This window comes from Balearica regulorum, chromosome Z, assembly GCF_011004875.1.
Source record: "Balearica regulorum gibbericeps isolate bBalReg1 chromosome Z, bBalReg1.pri, whole genome shotgun sequence".
In the NCBI taxonomy this organism is placed as follows: Eukaryota; Metazoa; Chordata; class Aves; order Gruiformes; family Gruidae; genus Balearica; species Balearica regulorum.
This window is the reverse complement of record NC_046220.1, coordinates 49077004-49099313: the sequence shown is the minus strand read 5'-3', so window position 1 is coordinate 49099313 and position 22310 is coordinate 49077004. Positions and strand designations below refer to the sequence as shown.

The following is a 22310-nucleotide window of genomic DNA, read 5'->3' as shown; positions in this document are numbered from 1 at the left end:
GATCATGCCCCTGTACTCGGCTCTGATGAGGCCACACCTCGAATTCTGTGTTCAGTTTTGGGCCCCTCAGTACAAGAAAGACATCGAGCTGCTAGAGTGCATCCAAAGAAGGTCGGCGAAGCTGGTGAAGGGTCTAGAGCACAAGTCCTATGAGGAGCAGCTGAGGGAACTGGGATTGTTTAGCCTGGAGAAGAGAGGGCTGAGGGGAGACCTTATTGGTTTCTACAACTACCTGACAGGCGGTTGTAGCCAGGGGCGTGTTGGTCTCTTCTCCCAAGTAACTAGCGAAAGGACAAGAGGAAACGGCCTCAAGTTGCACCAGGGGAGGTTTAGATTGGGTATTAGGAAAAATTTCTTCACTGAAAGAGTGGTCAGGCATTGGAACAGGCTGCCCAGAGAGGTGGTGGAGTCACCATCCCTGGAGGTGTTCAAAAAATGTGTAGACGTGGCACTTCAGAACATGGTTTAGTAGGCATGATGGTGCAGGGTCAATGGTTGGACTTGGTGATCTTAGAGGTCTTTTCCAACCTTAAAGATTCTACGATTCTGTGACCCTGAGAGGTAGTTTTGAAGGCTGAAAGAGCTCAGGAAAGCTGGCAGAGCTATAAGCACAGCATTAGATGCAAGAAAAGGCCATCCCAATACTCAAGAAATCAAGTAGATGCATTGGGAGACTAAACAGGGTGCTCCAGTGCAAAATTGGCAGCATACAGGAGGCAGAGGCAGGAGTGGTCTACAGAGGTGCAGTTTAGAAACATTGCTTGGGCATACAGAGGTGGTGTTAGAAAAGCCAAAGCTCAGTGCGAATTGAAGCTTGCAAGGGCTGTCAATGGCAACAGGAGGAGCTTCCACTGTTACATTAATAGTAAAATGTTGAACAAAGTAGGACATTTTCATGGTGCTGAGAGCGCTGGCTGATCCCTGTGTGAGGTTGCTCTCTGTCAGTCTTCAAAAGGTTGTGGAGATCTGCGATGACTGCAGAAAGGCAAATACTGACCCATTTTCAAAAAAGGCAAAAAGGTCAGTGTGCAGTACAGCAAACATGTCAACTTCATTTCAGTCTGTGGGAAGATCATGGAGTGTATCCTCTTGGATCACATTTTTGGGCATGAGAAGGAGGATCCAGTTGACTACAGGCCAGTCAGTATCCCTTCAGTCCCTGGTAAGGTTGGTGATCATATCCTTGTAGAATCCATTTTTAAATGCAAGAACAACAGGGTGTGACTAGGAGCAGTCAGCATGGATTTAGCAAGGGCACATCATGCCTGCCTGACCAACCTCATTGCTTTCTATAAGGAGATTACCTGTGCTGTGAACAAGAGGAAGGCAGTGGATGTTGTATACTTTACCAAGACCTTTGATACAGTCTTCCATTGTCTCCCTGTCATAAAATTGTGAAGTATGGCCTTGGTAAGTGGACAGTAATAGTGGAAAACTGGCTGGATGGTTGGGCTCAAAAGTGGTTATCAGTGGTGCAAGATCAGTCAGACTGGCACGTAATGCTGTCCCACATGCATCAGTAGTGGGCTCAGCACTGCATAGTGCCTTCTTTAGTGACTTGGATGATGATATGGAGTGTAGTCAGCAAATTTGTGGCCGATGCCAAATTGCAGAAACCATTCAAAGCACTGGTAAGTAGCGTGGTGTCCGGGTGGATCTGGACAGTCTGGAGAAATGGACTGACAGGTACCTCTTGCAATTCAATATGGAGCGATGCAAGGTCTTTAATCTGGAATGAAATAATCCCATGCACTGATACAGGCAGGGGCTGGCTATCGAGGAAGCAGTTCTACAAAAAATGCCCTGGGTGGGGTCCTAGTAGACACCAAGTTGAACATGACTCAGCAGTACAGTGTGGCAGCAAGGAAGGAGGGCCAGCTGCATCTTGGGCTGTATCAGTAAGAATGTGCAATCTGTGGCCATGATTGTTCGCCTTTGTGAGGTAGCACTCCAGACACTACACCCAGAATTTGGGCTCCTCAGTACAAGAAGGACACTGGAGCAAGTCCAGTAGGGATCACCAAGATGATCAGGGGTCTGGCGCACAAAGTGTACAAGGGCAGGCTGAGAGAGCTGTGCCTATTCACCTTGGAGAAGGGAAGGCAAAGGAGAGATGGTATTGCCATGTGCAACTGCCTGTTGGGAGGATGCAGAAAAGATGGAACCAGATTGTTCTCAGAGGTGCACAGCAATAGGACAACAGGCACAAGCTGCCTATATACACAAATACAAATCATATTATATACAAATCAAAACTTCTATTAGGTGTATTAGGAAAAAGGGTTTTTTTACCGTGAGGGTTGCTGAATATCAGAACAGCTTGCCGAGGGAGACTCCATCCTTGGCATAGAGCAAGCTGATCTAATCAGACCAGTTTTGATGAGAAGATTTGGCTACATGACCTCTGGAGATTTTTGTTCCAACCTAATTGATTCACTGATTCTTATTTGAAAGAGTAAATGTGGGTATGGATTTACCAAGGAAAAATTATGCCAGACTCTCCCTGATTGCCTTTTCTGAAGGATAAAATAACTGGATTTGTAGACAAGGGGAGAGTGGTAGATGTCATTTACCTTCACTTGAGCAAGGCTTTCGACACTGTCTTCTGCAGTGTTCTTATGTCAAAGGCAGGCTGTTTTCCCGCTGACAGGGCTGCCCTGTAGACACACTAGAGGAACAGGCTGATGGGAACATCAGGAATTTCAGCAGTGACAAATGCCCTGTCTTGCCCCAGCTCTTACAGTACAGGATGGGGATGGGCTGGCTGGAGAGCAGTTCTGCAGAGATGGCTATGGGCCCTGGCCCACAGTGCCCCAGGCAGTGTGAGGAGGGCACAGCCTGGGGAGCCAGGTTAGGGTGGGATTTATCCCCCTCTGCTCAGCACTTGTTAGACCTCGTATGGACATGGCCAGTTTTGGATCCCCCAGTACGGGGGGGGACATTGACCAGTTGGTGAATACAAATAGGCTAAATGCATCTATATCCACTGGAGTTATGAGACATGCTCAACAGATCTAGGTATGTCTGCAATTGTTTGCTCTAGTGATCATATTTCTTTTTTTTAAAAAAGCAAGATGCCAAATCTAGTTTAATGTATATTCATTTATTATATGGACACCTATTGTCTCAAAATGCAACTAAATCTATTCTAAAACAACATAAACCTATACTGACATAATTTGGAGTGCAGTTAACTTTTTCCCTCTTCTCCTGAACTTTCAAAAATGTAATTCACAAGTATATGGGAATATTTTGCTGTTTAACTGGCAGGAATTTACATTTGTTGAGGTGGTAACTGTTAATTTTGAGTTGTCCTGTGGTGAATGGAATTTATTGTGGCATGTGCTGCATTTGCATGTTTCCAGGGTTTCCATCTTTTTGAAAATAAGTGGCAAGTTTCTCAATGCATCACAGCAATAGTAAATCTTGTAATTGGAGTACTGCACATGTGTATGTTTTCTCAGTGCTTACTGCAGAGGATTACACTTAGGTTTTCAGCAAGTGTTAGGACTTTTATTTTTTTAAGGAAGCCGTCCCAAGTGACTGGAGGTGTGTTTACAGTGAACTAAAATGTTTGAATATTTGCTGTTGGCCATCAGTTTCACTGGTATGCAACACAGTAAGTTGAGTACTGATTTCTCTCCAGTTTAGGTTCCTGTGTGCTTGTGGGTGCCTGCATATTCTAACTTGGAGAGAAGGTTTTTTTGTCAAGTGTTCCAGCCCTTGTCTACAATTACCATTTACAGTCTCAGGTGGGTTTTTTGTTTGTTTTACATCTGTTTTTTCATTACATAATTGAAAAAATTTTGGAGCATTTTGCCTTTTAAATTATGTTTTAGAAACTGTGAACACTTCCCTTGAGCTGTCCCATTTTCAAGTCAATGAGATATACTTAAAAATACTCTCAAGGATAAATGCTCAACAGGTATGTATATGCTGTGCCATATGGAACTGTATGTTTGTTTCAGTTTTAAGAAGTGTCGATCACCCATTCTTTGTACAAGACCAATGAGTATTCAACATTTCTTGGGTTTAAGCCCATAAAGCAAGGCAATATGGTAGACTTCAGAGGGGGAAGAAAATGCTTTAATGATTACATCTGCTGTTAGGTACAACATAAATCTTCTGTATTTTTTTCTGGTAAAGAGCAGGCTTTCTTTCCTACTCCTAAGTATATTTTTTTAATCTCTTGCAGAGTGAGAGTTAGTCATATGACAGAGCCAAAATGTTGGATGACATCAAGAAGCGGTTTGAATTTCCTAATGCAGTTATTCAGTCACAGGTAATTTTTTAAAAAACACTAAACAAATTGAATTGTCTGTGGAAACCTTTGTTCCAACTGCTGTCTGACTGTAAAAAGGTGATAAGGAGGACATTGTTTGCTTCCTTTTTTTCTCCAAAGGCAGAAAACCGTAGAAGTAGAGTATTCTTAAGTTGCAAACAAATGCTAATTGCCCTCTCTGTGTAATCCAAACATTTGACATAATTGCTCATCACTGTAAAGTCTCTGCAGGAAAATCTGAAACTTTGCAGGATTGGAAGGTTTAAGTGGGGCCAAATGTTTTTTTTGTGACCCTGTGATCTCGAGAGAAGCCAGCAGCTACCAGATGTCATGTGTGGGGTCCAAATACTTGAGAATACTTTGTATAACTGTCTTTAGGACTGGTGTGTTTTCTTCCTGTGTGATGAGAGCTGATGAACTACTGCAGTCCTGTCTGTGACATGGTTTAGGCCCAGCCGGCAGCTGAGCACCTTGTGCCACTTGCTCACCCCTCCCCCCAGCGGGATGGGGAGGAGAATGGGAAAAAAACAACGGCAAAGCCTCGAGGGTTGGGATAAGGGCAGTTTACTGGGACAGCAAGGGAGAGGGAAACAATCAACAACAGTACTGATAAGAGATATTCACAATGGGTGATAAAAGAGAGCAATTTACCGATCCCACTGGACGCTCAGACCGGATGCTCAACCCATCCCGGAACCACGAAGAACCCGCCCCTGCCCGACTAGCCCCCTTTTATGGTGAGCATGGCATCACATGGTATGGAATAGCCCCCGGCCAGCTTGGGTCACCTGTCCTGGCTCCTTGTGAAATTAACTCTATCCTTGCCAGAACCAGGACATTATCCACCCCTTATTCCATACCATCTACATCATGCCCAGATTATTTCACAGATCTCATTCCGTTACTCTATGGGCCATCGCTCTAAAATGTCCGTCGAGTTCATTTAGTCCATGGCTTTGGGTTCCATCTACCATTACAGTCTCTCAGAGCAGGAGCAATGGTGCGTGCTGCTGGATTGTTGCACGCTGCATCCGGAGTTTTCACAGTCGGTGTATCTGGTATGGTCCATGCTCACAATCTGGATGTCAAAGATGTGATTTTCGACGAAGTTTCTGGGCACCAGTTGAAGTCAGTTCTAGTTCCATCATCGTGGCACTTTGTTCAGTTTCAAAGTCCATCCTTCATTAGTTTTGGGTGATTCTTATGGCTATACCATTAATACAGTGTATAGCTATTAACATCGTACAATTTAATTTGTTGGCTGTTTTCACCCAAAATCAGATCCCCTTGGGGTACACACCAGACTTCCCCATCCTTTCTCATCACCCACCAAGTGCACCCTGGTCCCTGAGCAAAAGCAATCCCACAGATGGGCTTGCCTTTGCCTAGAGCAGGGATAACCCAAACTATTTTACCCAACTTATTCTTCATGCGCGCTACAGGAACTTTATCCCCTTCTACTGGGCGTGGGAATTTTGACTGGGTAGGGTCAGCTCGATTGGCAGATCCCCTAGTGTTAACTAACCAGGTGGCCTTTGCTAAATGCGTATCCCAGTGTTTGAGGGTCCCACCACCCATTGCCCTCAGGGTAGTTTTTAGCAGTCCATTGCACCTTTCAACTTTCCCAGAGGCTGGTGCATGATAGGGGATGTGATAGACCCACTCAATGCCATGCTCTTTGGCCCAGGTGTCTATGAGGTTGTTCCAAAAATGAGTCCCGTTGTCTGACTCAATTCTCTCTGGGGTGCCATGTCGCCACAGGACTTGCTTTTCAAGACCCAGAATAGTGTTCCAGGCAGTGGCATGGGGCACAGGATATGTTTCCAGCCATCCAGTGGTTACTTCCACCATTGTAAGAACATAATGCTTGCCTTGGCGGGTTTGTGGGAGCATGATGTAGTCAATTTGCCATGCTTCCCCATATTTATATTTCAGCCACCGTCCTCCATACCACAGAGGCTTTACCAGCTTGGCTTGCTTGATTACAGCGCATGTTTCACATTGATGGATGACCTGTGAGATCGCATCCATGGTCAAGTCCACCCCTCGATCATGGGCCCATCTATATGTCGCATCTCTTCCTTGATGACCTGAGGTGTCATGGGCCCACCAAGCTATAAATAATTCACCCTTATGCTGCCAGTCCAAATCCACCTGAGCCACTTCAATCTTGGCAGCCTGATCCACCTGCTGGTTGTCCTGATGTTCCTCAGTGGCCCGACTCTTGGGTACGTGGGCATCTACATGACGTACCTTTACAACCAGCTTCTCTAGCCGGGCAGCAATATCTTGCCACAATGGGGCAGCCCAGATGGGTTTGCCTCTGCGTTGCCAGTTGCTGTAACCACCCCCACAGGGCATTGGCCACCATCCATGAGTCAGTACAGAGGTACAGCGTTGGCCACTTTTCTCTTTCAGCAATATCTAAAGCCAGCTGGATGGCTTTCACCTCTGCAAACTGGCTCGATTCATCTTCTCCTTCTGCAGCTTCTGCAACTCGCCGTGTAGGACTCCATACAGCGGCCTTCCACCTCCGATGCTTTCCCACGATGCAACAGGACCCATCAGTGAAGAGGGCATATGGTTTCTCATCTTCTGTTAGTTTATTATACGGTGGGGCTTCTTCAGCACGTGTCACCTCCTCCTCTGGTGACATTCTGAAATCTTTCCCTTCTGGCCAGTCTGTGATCACTTCCAGAATTCCTGGACAACTGGGGCTTCCTATTAGAGCCTGCTGTGTAATCAGTGCAACCCACTTACTCCACGTAGCATCGGTTGCATGATGTGTAGAAGGAGCCCTCTCTTTGAACATCCAACCCAGCACTGGCAGTTGAGGTGCCAAGAGGAGCTGTGCTTCAGTGCCAATCACCTCTGAAGCAGCTCGAACCTCTTCATAGGCTGCCAATATCTCCTTTTCCATTGGAGTGTAGCGGGCCTTGGATCCTCTGTATCCCCGACTCCAAAACCCCAGGGGTCGACCTCGAGTCTCCCCTGGTGATTTCTGCCAGAGACTCCAGGTAGGCCCCGGCTGCGGTGTACGGCACATTTTTTACATCTGGTCCTGCCCGGACTGGCCCAAGGGCCACCGCATGAACTATTTCTTGTTTAATTTGTTCGAAAGCTTGTCGTTGCTCAGGGCCCCATTTGAAATCATTCTTCTTCCGGGTTACATGGCAGAGAGGGCTTACTATCAGACTGTAATTTGGAATGTGCATTCACCAGAAACCCACAACAGCCGATCATGAAAGAATTAGTGTATACAGCTCCATTGTCATCAGCAGACCAAACACCTTCATTTTCAGATCATTGGCTCCTGATCACGTTCACCTGAAACTTTCTCATGTGCATAAAGTGTTTATCATAGTATTTTTAATGGACAGGAAGGAAGAAATTAATAGGCTCTGTTCAAAAAAATATACCTTTCTTGCTTTGACCATCTCTCATTTCAGTATTAAAAATGTATCTCTTCAGCTACAGGATCATTGCTAACTTCCGTGTTTTCTTCCTCTTTTAAATTCAGGATTAAATATGTAGCCATTTGTTTGATGGAATAAGTTGATGTGAATGCAGTCTATGCATAGAAGAGTAGATGCAGTTGCTGTTCTGGGTACATTGATTATCTGAAACACTTTTGTGCTCTTCCTATGAAAAGATGTCTTTCTGTCTCTCACAATTCACGTCAATGATTATGAAACAAGACAGAGTAAGGCATTAGAGATGAGTCGGAGAACAAAAGCCCTCAATACCCTGAAGCCTTTGAGAGAATTTCAGTATCTCAGTCCACATTTAGATTTTTTAAAGGCAATTTGAGGAAATCAGACATTCCGTCTATCAAAATAGAATGCGATCCTTAATCTTAAACTTCAAATGAACAAACATATGCTGTTCTTTGGTTCTAAAGACTTAATGGTTTACAACTGAAGCATTTTTTTGGACAATGTTGAAAATTTAAATCTTGTTCACGATCTCTACCACAGAAAAGTTTTATGAGGAATACTGTTAATTCAAATACCTTGTGTGAAGTAAATGAAACATTTGTGGCAGTGGGTATGCGAAGGGATATGTAAAGTGCTTAAGGTATGATAGCATGTATGTCATCAGAGTTTAGCAAAACTTGTGATGCAAAAATTTGGGCAAGTTGCTTAGATTTGCTGTGTTGCACTTCCTCTCTTGCTTCCACTGCCTTATATGGTAAAGGATTTAATAATTACCAGTGCTGTTAAGTACACTGAGATCTGTACAGCAGTGGATCTGTAAATTTCTGTTACAGTTGATGCATTAAAATATCTACAATTCCTGATTCTAATCTTACAAGAGGCTCTGTATAGAGAGACCCTTGGATCTATATGGAGCCCTGTGGAAGTTTGGTTTTATTCTGCCTCAGGATAACAGTAAAAAGTAGTATGCCAACATCATGGAGATTTCTGATCCTAAAACATAGCTTAGCTTCCATACTAGTAAGTTTGGTATTTCAAATTATGATAAAATGATTGCATGCAACAGCAGTGTAAATTCTTCCTAATGGAGAACTGAAAAATAACGCTTGATCTGTGTGTGGTTTTTATTTATTTTTCTCATTTAGGCGGTGGGTCATCTGATTGCAGCAGTACTGAAAGAAAATGTTTCTTCAGGGAAGATCAGACAGGCGTCTGACCAGGTTTGTGGCATTCTTTCACATTTGTCTCCTTTCCCATCCATATGTGCTTACATTTTTCTATTGTTTCACATTCCCCATTGTGTAATTTTAATAAATCCTATAAGTTAAGTAAGGTCGTTGGCAATATGTGTCTGGGCATACAGGTAGAAACAGTAAGTCTCTGGGATCAGAAGAGCAGTTTTACTTCCATTAGAAGTCTTAATGACAGAAGTTGTAATTCTGCAGAATACCGACATCTAGCTATGCTCACTTTAAGAGACTTTTATATGAGTTTGTTTACCTTACTGCAAGTGAAGTGCCATATGGTGAGACATTGGCACTTGAGTAGGAAAGTCTTGTACATCACTATAAAAAAAATGTAAAAGTATGGTATTTCACATACCTGTATTGGCGTTATATTTCATATTAGCTAAGTAGATCTCACATTTCTTTGAGAGAACATGGTGCAAAGGCATACTTTGCCTTTTAGTTGTCAAGCTTGCTTAAATGCAGATCTGTCCTGTTAACTGAGAGGCGTATGAAATGCTGGCATTTGCAAGGGCCACAGTGTTCATTAGGATTTGCTCTTCTGTTTTTCCTCTCCAAAAGCTGACTTGAGCAGAAAATGATTTATGGAATTTTCCCTTCCAATCTGAAGTCTTAAAAAAACCCAAACCAACCTATCCCAAACTAGCAAACCCAAACCTGAAAAGTGCTGAGTTTTGATATAAGGGAATATTGGAGGTGTGTAGTTTCTCTAACAGAAGCTCCTCCAATAGTCCTGATCATAATCACGTACCCAGATGACATTCAGTTTTGAGTTACAAACTGACTCTTCCCATTTGCTGCCCCATGAAGGTATTAAACTGAAATACAGCTACACCTGCTAAAATGCTTAGGAGCAAAAGATTATGCTACTTAGACATTACAGGCTCCCTTTTTATTCACAAGCATGTTGCAGTGTTCAGTTGTTTAAAAACATTCCTTGTTTCTCCATTTGGAAGCTACAAAGTCAGCAAACTAACCTGTGAATGCAAATTTAGCATGAAAACAAGCGGCAGTTTTGATGCATACTGGCAAATCTTTGTGCTTACTAGCAAATGGAGAGAACCGAGGACTTACATGGTGAATAAAGATGGCCCTTTGTATGCCTGTCTCTAGCTGTCTGCACTACACCTTGCTGTAGACATAGCTTGACATAGCAGTTCCTGAGTTGTCTCCAATTACATCTTGATGTTTTTAAGGGAAGTGAAATTGATGCTAGCCTACCTGCATAGGCACAGTTGAAAAATCTGTCTGCCTTACCCTTTTCGCAGAGACTCCTGTCCCTACTGAGGGCCTAGGCAGTAGGGGGCAGGAAAGTGGGAGCTGTCCTGGAAAAGGCTAGCTTTTAGGTGTAGAATCTGTACCCCAGCTTTCTCTCTTGTGCTCTCTAAGACTTCAGGAGAAGCTGTTGAGCAGGTTTTTATTTAAAAGTGTGTTTAAGATGAATGAAATCAGTGTCAGCCTTCTCATTACTTGTGTCTCATGCTTTTGATTTCAGACTCCTGCTCTGAACTTGCTTTGGGAGAAGTGCTGCAGTGAGAATGTGGCCTTGCGAACAGCCTGCTCTGAGGGGTTGGTGGCACTTGTTGCAGAGAAACATGCTGAGCTTGACTATGTTCTTCATGGAGCTCTCAACCTAATTCCCTCAGCAAGGTAGCTATTCAAGATATGTTTTTCATCCCTTCTAACCTTCACATAATCCGTTTCAGGCTGAGGTTTTTCATGGTGAGTCTGAGCCAAAGGTGAGTTTAGGTTTGAGCGAACTAGAGAAATGCTTAAGAAATCAGGTATTTTAGGAAAGATTGTTTCTCTCCTTGTGACTTGCTTGTTTACAGCTAGGACCTTGCTGTGATGATGCTGATTCTATGCTGAGTTTACAATAGGTGATTATGGATCCCTAGGAAAGGTTTTGTAAATATATTTTTATAATATGAATAATGTCTGCAAACCACTGTCCTCCAAATGACAAAATTCTACTAGTTCAGTTTGTGGTTAAGGGAAAAATCTGCATTGTTAACAAAGAAGTGAAAGTACCTGTGCTTAGACTATGAGAACCTAAGTCTTATGGGGTGAGGTGGAGGGAAAGTTTCATCAGCTGTGGCTTGCAAACTAAGAAATGTGAAATTCCTATTCAGTTAAAGGTTTGTTACAATATCAGCAGTTTATAAGGAAATTAAGTGTTCATACAATTTAGTACTTCAGAACATAAAAAGTCTAAAATACGGTATTTAGGATTGAGTTAACCTTAAAAGCAAAATCAGAGTTATGTATTGAAAAGGCTTGGATCTGCCCCATTTCTACACAATTCTTAGATTTTTTTCATGTGTGAAACCAATGCATATAACTGATTGCTGTAGTAAGAGCTGGCAAATTACCCAGGAACCTTTTATGTATTTTTGGCTTCTTTCCACCCCCACACCCTCCCCAAGCTGCCACTATTCAAACCACATCCACTGTGGATTGCAAAGCAGGGTTTATATAGCCTAACCACAGAAGTCTGTGGGTTTAAAATGTCTGTAGCCTCAGGAGCTGATTAAACCGACAATTTCAGATTCGTTCATTTCAGTGCTGATACTTTTTTCCTTGACTCTTAGAATTGTAGCCTGCTGTTTGTCATCCTGTTCCCTGCCAAATTTTCATCTAGGTTTGCTCTGTGTCTTTGCACTGCTGTGTGCACAGTGTCTCTAAAATAAAGTAAATATGAAGTTAGTAACCAGTGGCAGCCAGCAGGAAGGCACTTGCAACTGCTGAGCACCTTTCTAGTGCTGAGTGGAGTTAGGTGAATGTTTTATTGGCAAAGACTACTTATGTTGCATTCTTGCTTTTCTTCCTTCTGTTAGGATGAATTTAGCAGGGGCTTAGGATTTTTTTTGTCAGGTGCATCAAATTCTGCACGCTAGGAAAGACATACAGCTTTGTCAGAGGTGAACATCCAGTGTTTGAATTGACTTGTTATATGGTTCACACGATCTGCTCATTATACAAATGGGAATCTATTCTTACCGCTGTGGTGCATCATTGTACCGTAACTGTCTCTTAGACCCAGTGTTTAGTTTCCTCTGATGCCCCAAGAGTTTAAGCTGAGTGCGAAGCCTAAAGCAGCCATTCTACCCCCACCTCCTGCCTGGGAATTAGGATCAGCAATATGGGAGTTTCACAACGGGGACACCTCTTTCTTACTGAGTGTTTTACGGTTTGTTTTTCCCCTCCCTGCATAGTTACCCAGTTGAAGCTGGGGAATATGCTGGCAAATTCCCATTTAACTGACTCTAGCCATGGAGTATCTAAAAGGCTGTTGTTCTTCCTCTGTCCCATGTACCCTTTCAAAAGGCTGTCCTTCCTCTTCTGTGTGCTACATTGACTGTATTGGGATTTGGAAGCCTGCTACATGCCTTCCTGATGATTGCTTTGCAGCAGAGTTCTGTCAAACCTCACGTTTTCTTGTACAGTCACATTTCAATGTTTGAGAGTCAGGTATCATGACAGCCAGTCATTTTAAAGATTACAGGTGCATCTTACAACTGTTCCGGTTTTGGAAGAAAGAAAGAACACAGAAGCATATTCTGTCAGTTTTGATCTGGGTCAGTGTTTTCCAGCGCTGTTGGCAAAAGTATGAAAGGCAGAGAAGAGAGATTATCTTACTTTGTTTGTATCTGGAATAGAAAACTATTCTAGTGGTGAGGGGATCCACTGTGGGAATCTCTAGATGTTCCCTGGTGTGTCATACCAGGTTACAGAAAAGAGTCTCTCTGCGGGTGGTGATAAGTATAGTAAAGGTCTAGCAGTTCAAAGTGGTATTTGTCTGTCTGTTCCCATTTTCTTTTATAAATGAGGTGAGCATTTTTTAGGTTATCATTTTATAATCATATAATCCTTTGCCTTTGCAATTTTTGAATCTTCAGTAAAGTGTTTGTAAATATAAAGTCATTATATTTCTTTGTGATTACATGTTGTTACTACACATTGTTGTGCTCCTGTGTGTAAATTCCTGTCTTTTAACTGTGTTCATGTAAAATCTCCCTGTTCTTTGATAGAAATTGCTTAAATTTGTTCAGACTTTTTGATACAGCTTAAAAGTCTAAAAGTACATGTATCCATTGGTAATTTAGGAAGATTTGTGGAGCATACTGCATTCTTTGCCAAACAGTTAATATTAGTGTATCTCAGTTTCTTCATGTGTTAAATGAGGATGATGATTTGTCCTATGAGAGGGTTACATAAATTCTGCATAATTCCTTATTTCCAGCTCTCCATGTGAGGAGTTCCTGCAGTTTTCCATTTGCTGATGGAGAAGTGGAATTACAGATAAAATAGATTTCTCAGATTTTTTCCTTCTGGGAAGGAAAGAAGAGGGAACAATAACAAAAGAAAAACACACACACCCCCCCACACACACCCCCAGCACCCAGTTCTCTTTTTTCTCCCTTAGCTTGCCCTGTGTGATAGAAGTAACTTTTTGTCAGGTGATGATGATCTTTTATAATTGTATATTGGGTTAGTTCTTCCTGCTCATTATGGGAATAAAGTGAGGAGTAATTATGGTTTATTAATGTGAATAGTAAACTATTTGATAGATTTTTAGGGAATGATGATGCAGTTTTATAGCATGTTCTAGATGAAAAGTCAAAGAATCAACTGTGACTTTTTCTGTTGCTTCTACATTTTCACCTTGTTTCACTATAGAATCCAGGCTATTTTCTTTAGAAGGAGAGTGGGTTGAATCTGGCAGATCTGGTTGGAAAGGTGTGGACAGGTTGGAAAGGTGTGGAAAGCACTTAATTATGAAGAGGAGAGCAAAATTTTGAAAGCTTTCATTGTAATCTCAGTGAAGCAGTAATAAGTTCTGGAATTCTTGAGCACTTTACTGCATGGTCACAGAGGGTTTTTCCCCCTTGTGGTGGACTTCATTAATTTCATTTGTGTCTCCAGGAGAATAAGGGAAATCCTACCAAAATTCCAGAAATACTATTGTTTCTTGAATTTTCTTGAATGGTAAATTAAACAACATAGGAGGGGAGAGATAAAATAGGTAGGTATTTATTTTATGTAGTCCTTGGCTCCTGAGATCAAAAGACAGCACAATATAGATGTGTCAAGTGTCTTTCCTGACAATGTGATTTCTCTTGCTTTCTTTTGCTAGACAGTGGCATGGTTGAAGTTTGTGTGCCATGCTGGATGTTTACCTCTATACTTGCATTCAGAGAAGAGCTAATTTTCCATTTTTAACATATTAAAAACACCAGTTTCAATTAAGCTGGGGACAGCAAATGTACTTGAAAGATACGGTAGAAGCAAACTATCAAAAATTTTAATTGATGCATTAATTATTCTCTCTGCTGTTTTGCTCATTATGTGAAAAGGAAAACAAAGACACATGGGTGTACAACTTGCCCAAAATTGTGTGGGCACTTGTGAGGAGGTCCTTCAGCAGAACTCAAGGCTTCCTGAGTATCAGTTTTGTTCCTGGGTTCCTCTTCTTGTGGAACAATCAAATACTGTAACTAACTGTATGAGACAGTAATGCATTTCCTTTTGTCAACAGGAATGTGCATGGCTTAGTAAAAACTATTTTGAAATTACTGCAAATTCAAGCTATTGAACTGGGAAAAGATGGAGATGAGGCTGTTCGGAATCTGTATGGAATCAGGTTAGTTCCACATCATTTTTATTTAGATACCGTCATAACTTTTTGTCTGATTTCTAGAAAAGCACAGATTAAGTGTTGATGCTGGCTTTCAGTCTGTTTTTTGTTTTGTTTTGTTTTTTAAACTATGCAGATAATCAAGCACTGGCACAGGTTGCCCAGAGAGGTTGTGGCATCTCCATCCTTGGAGATATAAAAACCTGACTGCATGTGATCCTGGGCAGCCTTCACTAGCTGAGGAGGTCCCTTCCAACCTAAATGATTCTCTGATTCTGTGATTTTTTTTTTGATCGAAAGTTTTAAGAAGTTGTATAGTACAGGGTACGTAGTATATAAGTATAGTATGTAAGATTGCCACCATAAGCTCAAAAGGGGCGATGGAAACATGCAGGCAGAATGCAAGAAAGAACAAATAGATACTGGTACTTGTTCAAATGCAGTAGCTGGATGATTGCTAATAGTCCTTTTAATAAGTGTTTTCTTTTTAGGACTGTGGACCACTTCCTTCTCACTTGCTTTATTCCTGTTATCAAAGTAAGGTTCCTGAGTACTTTTACTGTTAAAGTGGTTGCCATGTAAACATAAATGATTTAAAGATGCATACAGAGTATTCATATAAAGCTGCTTGTCATGCAATGGCAGCCTTCCTAAGGCGACATCTAGCGACTTAATCCAGCTCTTGAGAAACAATCAGTCAGCCGCTATTGTGTCTTTCCTGGAGAAGGTCCCAGTTTGGTAGATGTCATGAACATTTTTCAAGTTGCTTTTTATGCAGTTAAGAGGTATCATTGTATCAGGCTGTAGCTGTAATGCTTTAAGGATATAAAAGGCACTATTTGAAAGACAGGAATCGTGTCTTTACTTAAGCAAAATGAAATAGTGAAGAAAAGTGAAACAGATTTGGAGTGTTGGATGCGCTTGCATTCCTGAAATCCTGTGTGACTTTGTTTTTCTAGCTCTATCAGGTCTTTCTACAAAACCCGCACCCTTACAGAACAGCTTTAATTGAAAAGGCAGGTAATGCAGGGTAGAAAGATGGAACTCTTTTGGAAACTTTCTCTTTAGTAGTAAATAAACTTAAAGTCTCCTGGTAGAAGAGGCTTAGTTAAAGGAGCTTAATCCAGGCTCCGTGTGAAAAAAAGGATAATAGGATGTGTCTGGAATAAAGAAACAGTGTCTCCCCAGTAAGGTGAAGACAGATTATTACTTATTTTTCCCCCACCTACCAAAAGAAAAATTGCTGGTAGCACACAAGGAGGGTGAAATTTGATCATTCAGAAGGGTTTAAAGTAATTTACAGTAATAGAGAACTGAAAATAAGCAGCAGACTTACACTTAGCCAGTATGTTTTTTTGTTTTTCCTTTTGCTTCCAATTAACTTTAATGAAGACAGATGTCAGATTGTTTGATTTAGTTTTGAATATCTAGTAGGTCAAGGCCCTGTGATTTTCAGATCTGACTTTTGGTTTCTAGTGTACAGAAGGGCCTGTCTTTATTCAGTGACTTGTTAGGTAATATTTTTTGTAGTTGAGTTCTATTAAGTGCCATTAAAACTTGATTTCTGAAGGAAGTGGAAGAATATATACAATAACTCACCAACAGTAACCTCCTATTACAGTGTTCATATATTATGCTGTCAGCTATGCAAAAGTATTTCATATGGAAATCATCAATGAAGAAACAAAAAGCACCAGCATGTTCTCAAGTTGTTTGCTATTGTCATCTCTCTTGGGATATTTTAAAGCCAGTAATAAATAAATTTGGTTTAGACCAATGTTAATTCTGGACAATAGAAGTACTTTTATAATACTGCTTCTTGTGATGATATAGTATCATGAACAGTTCCTGAAAAGAAATGGGAGAAAATAATGTGTTGCAGTTTTGGGGGTTTTGTCTGGTTATGTTGTATTGGGTCTGTCTGGGATGGAGTCAGCTTTCCCCATAACAGCCATCATAGTGCTGTGCTTTCTACTTGCAGCTAGAAGGGTATTGATAACACACCCATGTTTTGGCTACTACTGAGCAGTGCTGTCTCTCCAGCCTGCTCCCACCTCTTCCAAGGCCAGTAAGGTGGAGCTGGGCAAGACTTTGAGGGGGGAGAGGACAGTGGACCCAAACTGATCAAAGGGATATTTTATATCCTATGGCATCAGGCTTACCAATAAACGCTAAGAGAAAGGAGCAGGGGAGGGAGCATTCATTATCAAGACGTTTGTCTTCTGAGGCAGCTGCTACATGTGCTGAAGTCCTGCTTCCCAGGAAGTGTCTGGACATCGCCTGCTTATGGAAAGCAGAGAACAAATCTTTTTGTTTTCCTTTGCTTTCACATATGGCCTTTGCTTTTCTTTACTGAACTGCCTTTTTCTCAACCCACGAGTTTTTCATCTCATTTTCTTCCCACCTGTTGGCCAGCCAAGGTCATCCTACCACATAAGTTTATGGTTTCACCTGGGAAAGCCTCTGTAGTTTTAATGCTGGGATTCTCCACTTTCTGTAAGCAAATTAATCTTGGAAAACAGAGAAGGGGTTATCTCTGTTCCTACAGAAAGTGTGAAATGTTCCTCTTGCCTTAGTAAGTTGGTGGAAAACCACCTCATATATCACTAAATTTGGGATACCTAATTGTTTCCATAAGCTGTGCAAGTACCAATGGTTTGTTGGGTTTTTTTAATAACTAGTATTCCTATGTTGGATAAATACCAAAACAAATGTGCTGGAGATCTTTAAGGATGTGTGAAAAAAGTTGTGTGATGTTTAAATTCACATATGGGATAATCTCCACTTTTTGTTAGGAAGTTAGGACCAGCTGTAGCAGAGACAGAAGTACTCTGCAAGTTGGTCTCATGGTGGAGCAGAACTGAGCATTCCCAATGGATTTATTATCTCTCATCTGGCATAAAGTTTTCTGTTTTCTATGCATATTAATATAGCCATTCAGTAACCTAAGCTCAAGCTGAATTGAGTGGGAGGGCAGGGAAGAGGGGGTTTTGAGGAGCGCTCATCAGTGCAGATGGGTTGTGACATGTGGAGGGTGTCCCTGCCCACAGCAGGGGGGTTGGAACTAGATGATCTTTAAGGTCCCTTCCAACCCAAACCATTCTATGATTCTATGCATGTAAAAAACTTTGGCTATAAATTTTTGCTGAAAGCTATTAACTTTTTTTTTCAATGAACTTGTATTTTACATTATTATTAATGATTTACCATATTTTGGTTTTATTATCTTAAAATTCTGGAGAGCTGCCAACTTTCTGAAATTAAATTCAGAACAGGTAGAAAAATTCTTTAAAATGTATATTCAATGGAGTACAGTGCTACTCAATCTTTCTGAAAGGGCCAGGGTCACAGCTGCATACACAGAAAACTATATTGACTGCAGACAAAAAAGCAATCTATCACTGAATTTGTGCTCTAAATCAGATTGGAGCTCTCTTCTGTTCAGAGATGTAACAAAAAGGTTGAGATGACCTAAATTTTTTTTTCTGTATTGTTGCCCCTCACATAAGATTTATCTTTGTTTCCCTAGACACACATGTATTTACGGATGGATAGCTGCTGTGTCTGGTTGTGCATTTTGCTGTATCCTGAACCCACTGGCAATAATTGAAGGTAGTAGCACTGTAATGTCATTTAAAGATGTGTGGTTTACAGTGCTGTGCTAGCAATTCTTAAGTTAGATGCAATTTATTGTCAACACTACACACCTCATTTTTCCTACTGCTAATAGCATTATCAGATGGAACTTTCTCGGGCTGCCCATTTTGGTGTTTCATAATTAATCACTGTTCACTGTGGATCTTAGCCAATTTCTTTCATCATCCAGTTCACTGCAGTTACATTCAGAACTCACAAAATCTATTATAAAAGGCTTGCTTTATTTTTCTGGAGAGTAAGCCATTTTAATTTTAGACTTGATGTGTCGTATGTGCTGACTTCTGAAGGTTCCTCTGACTTCAGTGTCTTACCAGCACTTAGATGACTGGAGACATTCTTCTCATTAGGAAAGGTAATTAATTCTTTAAAAATGACAAAGGTATTGAAGTAAGCAAGTTCCTATAACTCTGTATGTCTGTAAAGGGGTATGCACTTTCAAGGATCCGGCATGGTATGTGGACGGTATTTCTAGCTTGCTGCCTGATAAATAATTCTGTCTATGATCTTGCAGGACTCAAGTGCTAAACAGGCAACAAGTTTTTTGCCTCTTGCATGCTGTCATCTTGGAAAGTTGCAATGAGGCAATAACCTTAGCCTTTCTAGTCTTTGTGCACAGATTGTAAAATACTCTGTAACTTTAGTAAAATGTTCACAGAATCAAGGAAAGCAGACATATGAAGACCGTGTATGTACGTTAACAAATTTTAGAGAAATGAATGTGGCAAGTGCCAGGTTTCTAGCTCAAAATACGAAGGCCAGACCTGGCATGTTTTTCTGAACATGCTTCAAGGAGTCCCATCACATCAGCCACAGCAGCCAGATTTCTGAAGGTCCCTGTGTCTTCAAATTATTTATTTGCCTGAACAGAAACACAGTTCTTTGGAAGAAGAATTGTTTGAGGAGCAGAGGGAGAACCCAATGTAAAAAAAAAATAAAATTAAAAAAAAAAATCTATCTTCTGAGGTTGATGAATTGTTCCAATGACTGATTCTTCTTTAGTCTGAATTTACCAGTTTCAATTACCAATCTCTGATTCTGGTATGCTAGCTTGAGGTTTCCTGCTGTGTGAAATTTCGGTTCTCAGTGAAGGTACTTAGGCTGCAATGACACTGTCCCTTAATCTAATCCTTATTAACTTGTGCTTACACTGAGATGTGTTTTTCCAGGCCTTCATGAGACAGCCATGAGAATAATTAAACTTCTCCAGACTTCTAATAACTGACTTGAAAGATGGGCACCAGAATAGGAGCATAGCCTGTAGATTGAGGGATATGATTATGCTTTTTCCTTGGGGCTTACCAGACAGATCTGGAGTACTGTGTCCAGTTTTGGGCCCCCCAGTACAAGAAAAGTGATAAACTGGAGCAAGTTTAGTGGACAGCCCCTAGGATGGTTGTAGGGCTAGAGCACGTGCTGTTTGCTGAGGGAATTAGGCATGTTTAGCCTGGAGAAGAGACCACTTGGAGGGGACCTAACAGCAGCCTTCCCAAGGACTTAAGAATATATAAATAGAATATTTCACTTGGAAGAGACCTACAACAATCATAGAATCATGGAATGGTTTGGTTTGGAAGGGACCTTAAAGATCATCTAGTTCCAACCCCCCAGCTGTGGGCAGGGACACCCTCCACTACACCATGGTGCCCAAAGCCTCATCCAACCTGGTCTTGAACACTTCCAGGGATGGGGCCTCCACAACCTCTCTGGGCAACCTGTTCCAGTGCCTCACCACCCTCACAGTGAAGAATTTCTTCCTAACATCCAATCTAAATTGACCCTCCTTCAGCTTAAACTCATTACCCCTGGTCCTGTCACTACATGGCCCTGTAAACAGCCCCTCACCATCTTTCCTGTAGGCCCCTTCAGGTACTGGAAGGCTGCTATAAGGTCTCCCTGGAGCCTTCTTTTCTCCAGGCTGAACAACCCCAACTCTCTCAGCCTGTCCTCATAAGAGAGGTGCTCCAGCCCTCTGATCAGCTTCGTGGCCCTCCTCTGGGCTCGCTCCAACAGCTCCATGTCTCTCCTGTACTGGGGCCCCCAGAGCTGGATGCAGTGCTCCAGGTGGGGTCTCACAAGAGCGGAGTAGAGGGGCAGGATCACCTGCCTCAACCTGCTGGTCATGCAGCTTTTGGTGCAGCCCAGGACATGGTTGGTTTTCTGGGCTGCAAGCGCACACTGCCGGCTCATGTTGAGCTTCTCATCAATCAATACCCCCAAGTCCTTCTCCTCAGGGCTGCTTTCAATCCATTCTCTGTCCAGCCTATAGTCGTGCTTGGGATTGCGCTGACCCACGTGCAGGACATTGCACTTGGCCTTGTTGAACTTCATGCGGTTGGCACGGGCCCACCTCTCCAGCCTGTTAAGGTCCTTCTGGATGGCATCCCTTCCCTTCAGGATGTCAACCACACCACACAGCTTGGTGTCGTTGGCGTACTTGCTGAGGGTGCACTTGATCCCATTGTCCATGTTGCTGACAAAGATGTTGAACAGTGCTGATCCCAGTACCAGCCCCGAGGAATGCCACTCGTCACCATTCTCCACTTGGACATTGAGCCATTGACCACAACTCTTTGAGTGTGACCATCCAGCCAATTCCTTATCCACCAAATGGTCCATCCATCGAATCCGTGTCTCTCCAACTTAGAGACAAGGATGTCATGCGGGACAGTGCAGATGCCTTGCACAAGTCCAGGTAGATGATGTCAGTTGCCCTTCCCTTGTCCGCCAACACTGTAACCCCATCATAGAAGGCCACCAAGTTTGTCAGGCACAATTTGCCCTTAGTGAAGCCGTATTGGCTGTCATCAATCACCTCGTTGTTTTCCATGTGCCTCAGCATAGTCTCCAGGAGGGTCTGCTCCATGATCTTGCCAGGCACGGAGGTGAGACTGACCAGCCTGAAGTTCCCTGGGTCTTCCTTTTTTCCCTTCATAAAAATGGGGGTTATGTTTCCCCTCTTCCAGTCGGTGGGAACTTTGCCAAACTGCAAGGATTTCTCAAATGTGATGGAGAGTAAAGTGGCCTGGCCACTTCATCCGCCAGTTCCCTCAAGACCCACAGATGCAACTCATCAGGTCCCATGGACTTGTGCACCTTCAGGTTCCATAGATATTCTTGAACCTGATCTTCTCCTGCAGTGGGCAGTTCTGCATTCTCCCAGTCCCTGCCTTCTGTGTCCTGGGCAGTGTGGCTCAAGCATTTGCCAGTGAAGACTGAGGCAAAGAAGTCATTGAGTACCTCAGCCTTCTCCATATCCTGGGTAACCAGGTCACCCGTTTCATTCCAGAGGGGACCCACATTTTCCCTCGCCCTCCTTTTATCACTAACATACCTATAGAAGCTTTTCTTGTTGTCCTTGACATCCCTGGCCAGACTAATTGCTGTCAGGGCTTTGGCTTTCCTAACCTGCTCCCTGGCTGCTCGGACAGTTTCTCTGTATTCTTCCTAGGCTATCTGCCCTTGCTTCCACACCCTGTAGGCTTCCTTTTTTTGTTTGACTTTGCCCAGGAGCTCCTTGTTCATGCATGGGGGCCTCTTGGTGTTTTTGCTTGACTTCCTCTTTGTTGGGATGCACCGCTCCTGAGCTTGGAGGAGGTGATGCTTGAATATTAGCCAGCTGTCTTGGGCCCCTCTTCCTTCCAGGGCTTTGTCCTGTGTTATTCTACCAAGCAGGTTCCTGAAGAGGCCAAAGTCTGCTCTCCTGAACTCCAAGGTAGTGAGCTTGCTGTGTGCCCTCCTCGCTGCCCTGAGGATCCTGAATTCCACCATTTCGTGGTCACTGCAGCCAAGGCTGCCCTTGAGCTTGATGTCCCCTACCAGGCCCTCCTTATTGGTGAGAATAAGGTCCAGCATGGCACCTCTCCTTGTGGGCTCCTCTGTCGCTTGGAGGAGAAAGTTGTCATCGACACATTCCAGGAACTTCCTGGATTGCTTGTGCTCTGCTGCGTTGTCCCTCCAGCAGATGTCAGGGTGGTTGAAGTCCCCCATAAGGACCAGGGCTTGTGAGTGTGAGGCTGCTCCTATCTGCGTATAGAGGACTTCATCTGCTC

The 22310-nt window shown here is 42.6% G+C and overlaps 1 protein-coding gene across 5 annotated transcripts in view; it reads left to right on the top strand.

Annotated features, from left to right (window-relative positions):
• Positions 1 to 22310, top strand: part of FOCAD (focadhesin) — a 137815-nt gene that overhangs the window by 4324 nt on the left and 111181 nt on the right. For 3 of the 5 annotated variants that reach the window (XM_075739233.1, XM_075739232.1, XM_075739229.1), the window contains exons 2-6: positions 3647 to 3756; positions 4198 to 4282; positions 8865 to 8939; positions 10462 to 10616; positions 14506 to 14610. In XM_075739233.1, the coding sequence (XP_075595348.1) occupies positions 4226 to 4282; positions 8865 to 8939; positions 10462 to 10616; positions 14506 to 14610 (392 nt within the window). In that variant the 5' untranslated portion in view covers positions 3647 to 3756; positions 4198 to 4225. Of the gene's footprint in view, positions 1 to 2828; positions 3019 to 3646; positions 3757 to 4197; positions 4283 to 8864; positions 8940 to 10461; positions 10617 to 14505; positions 14611 to 22310 lie in introns of those variants that run through there. The other 2 variants (XM_075739231.1, XM_075739230.1) reach the window with 2 other exon arrangements.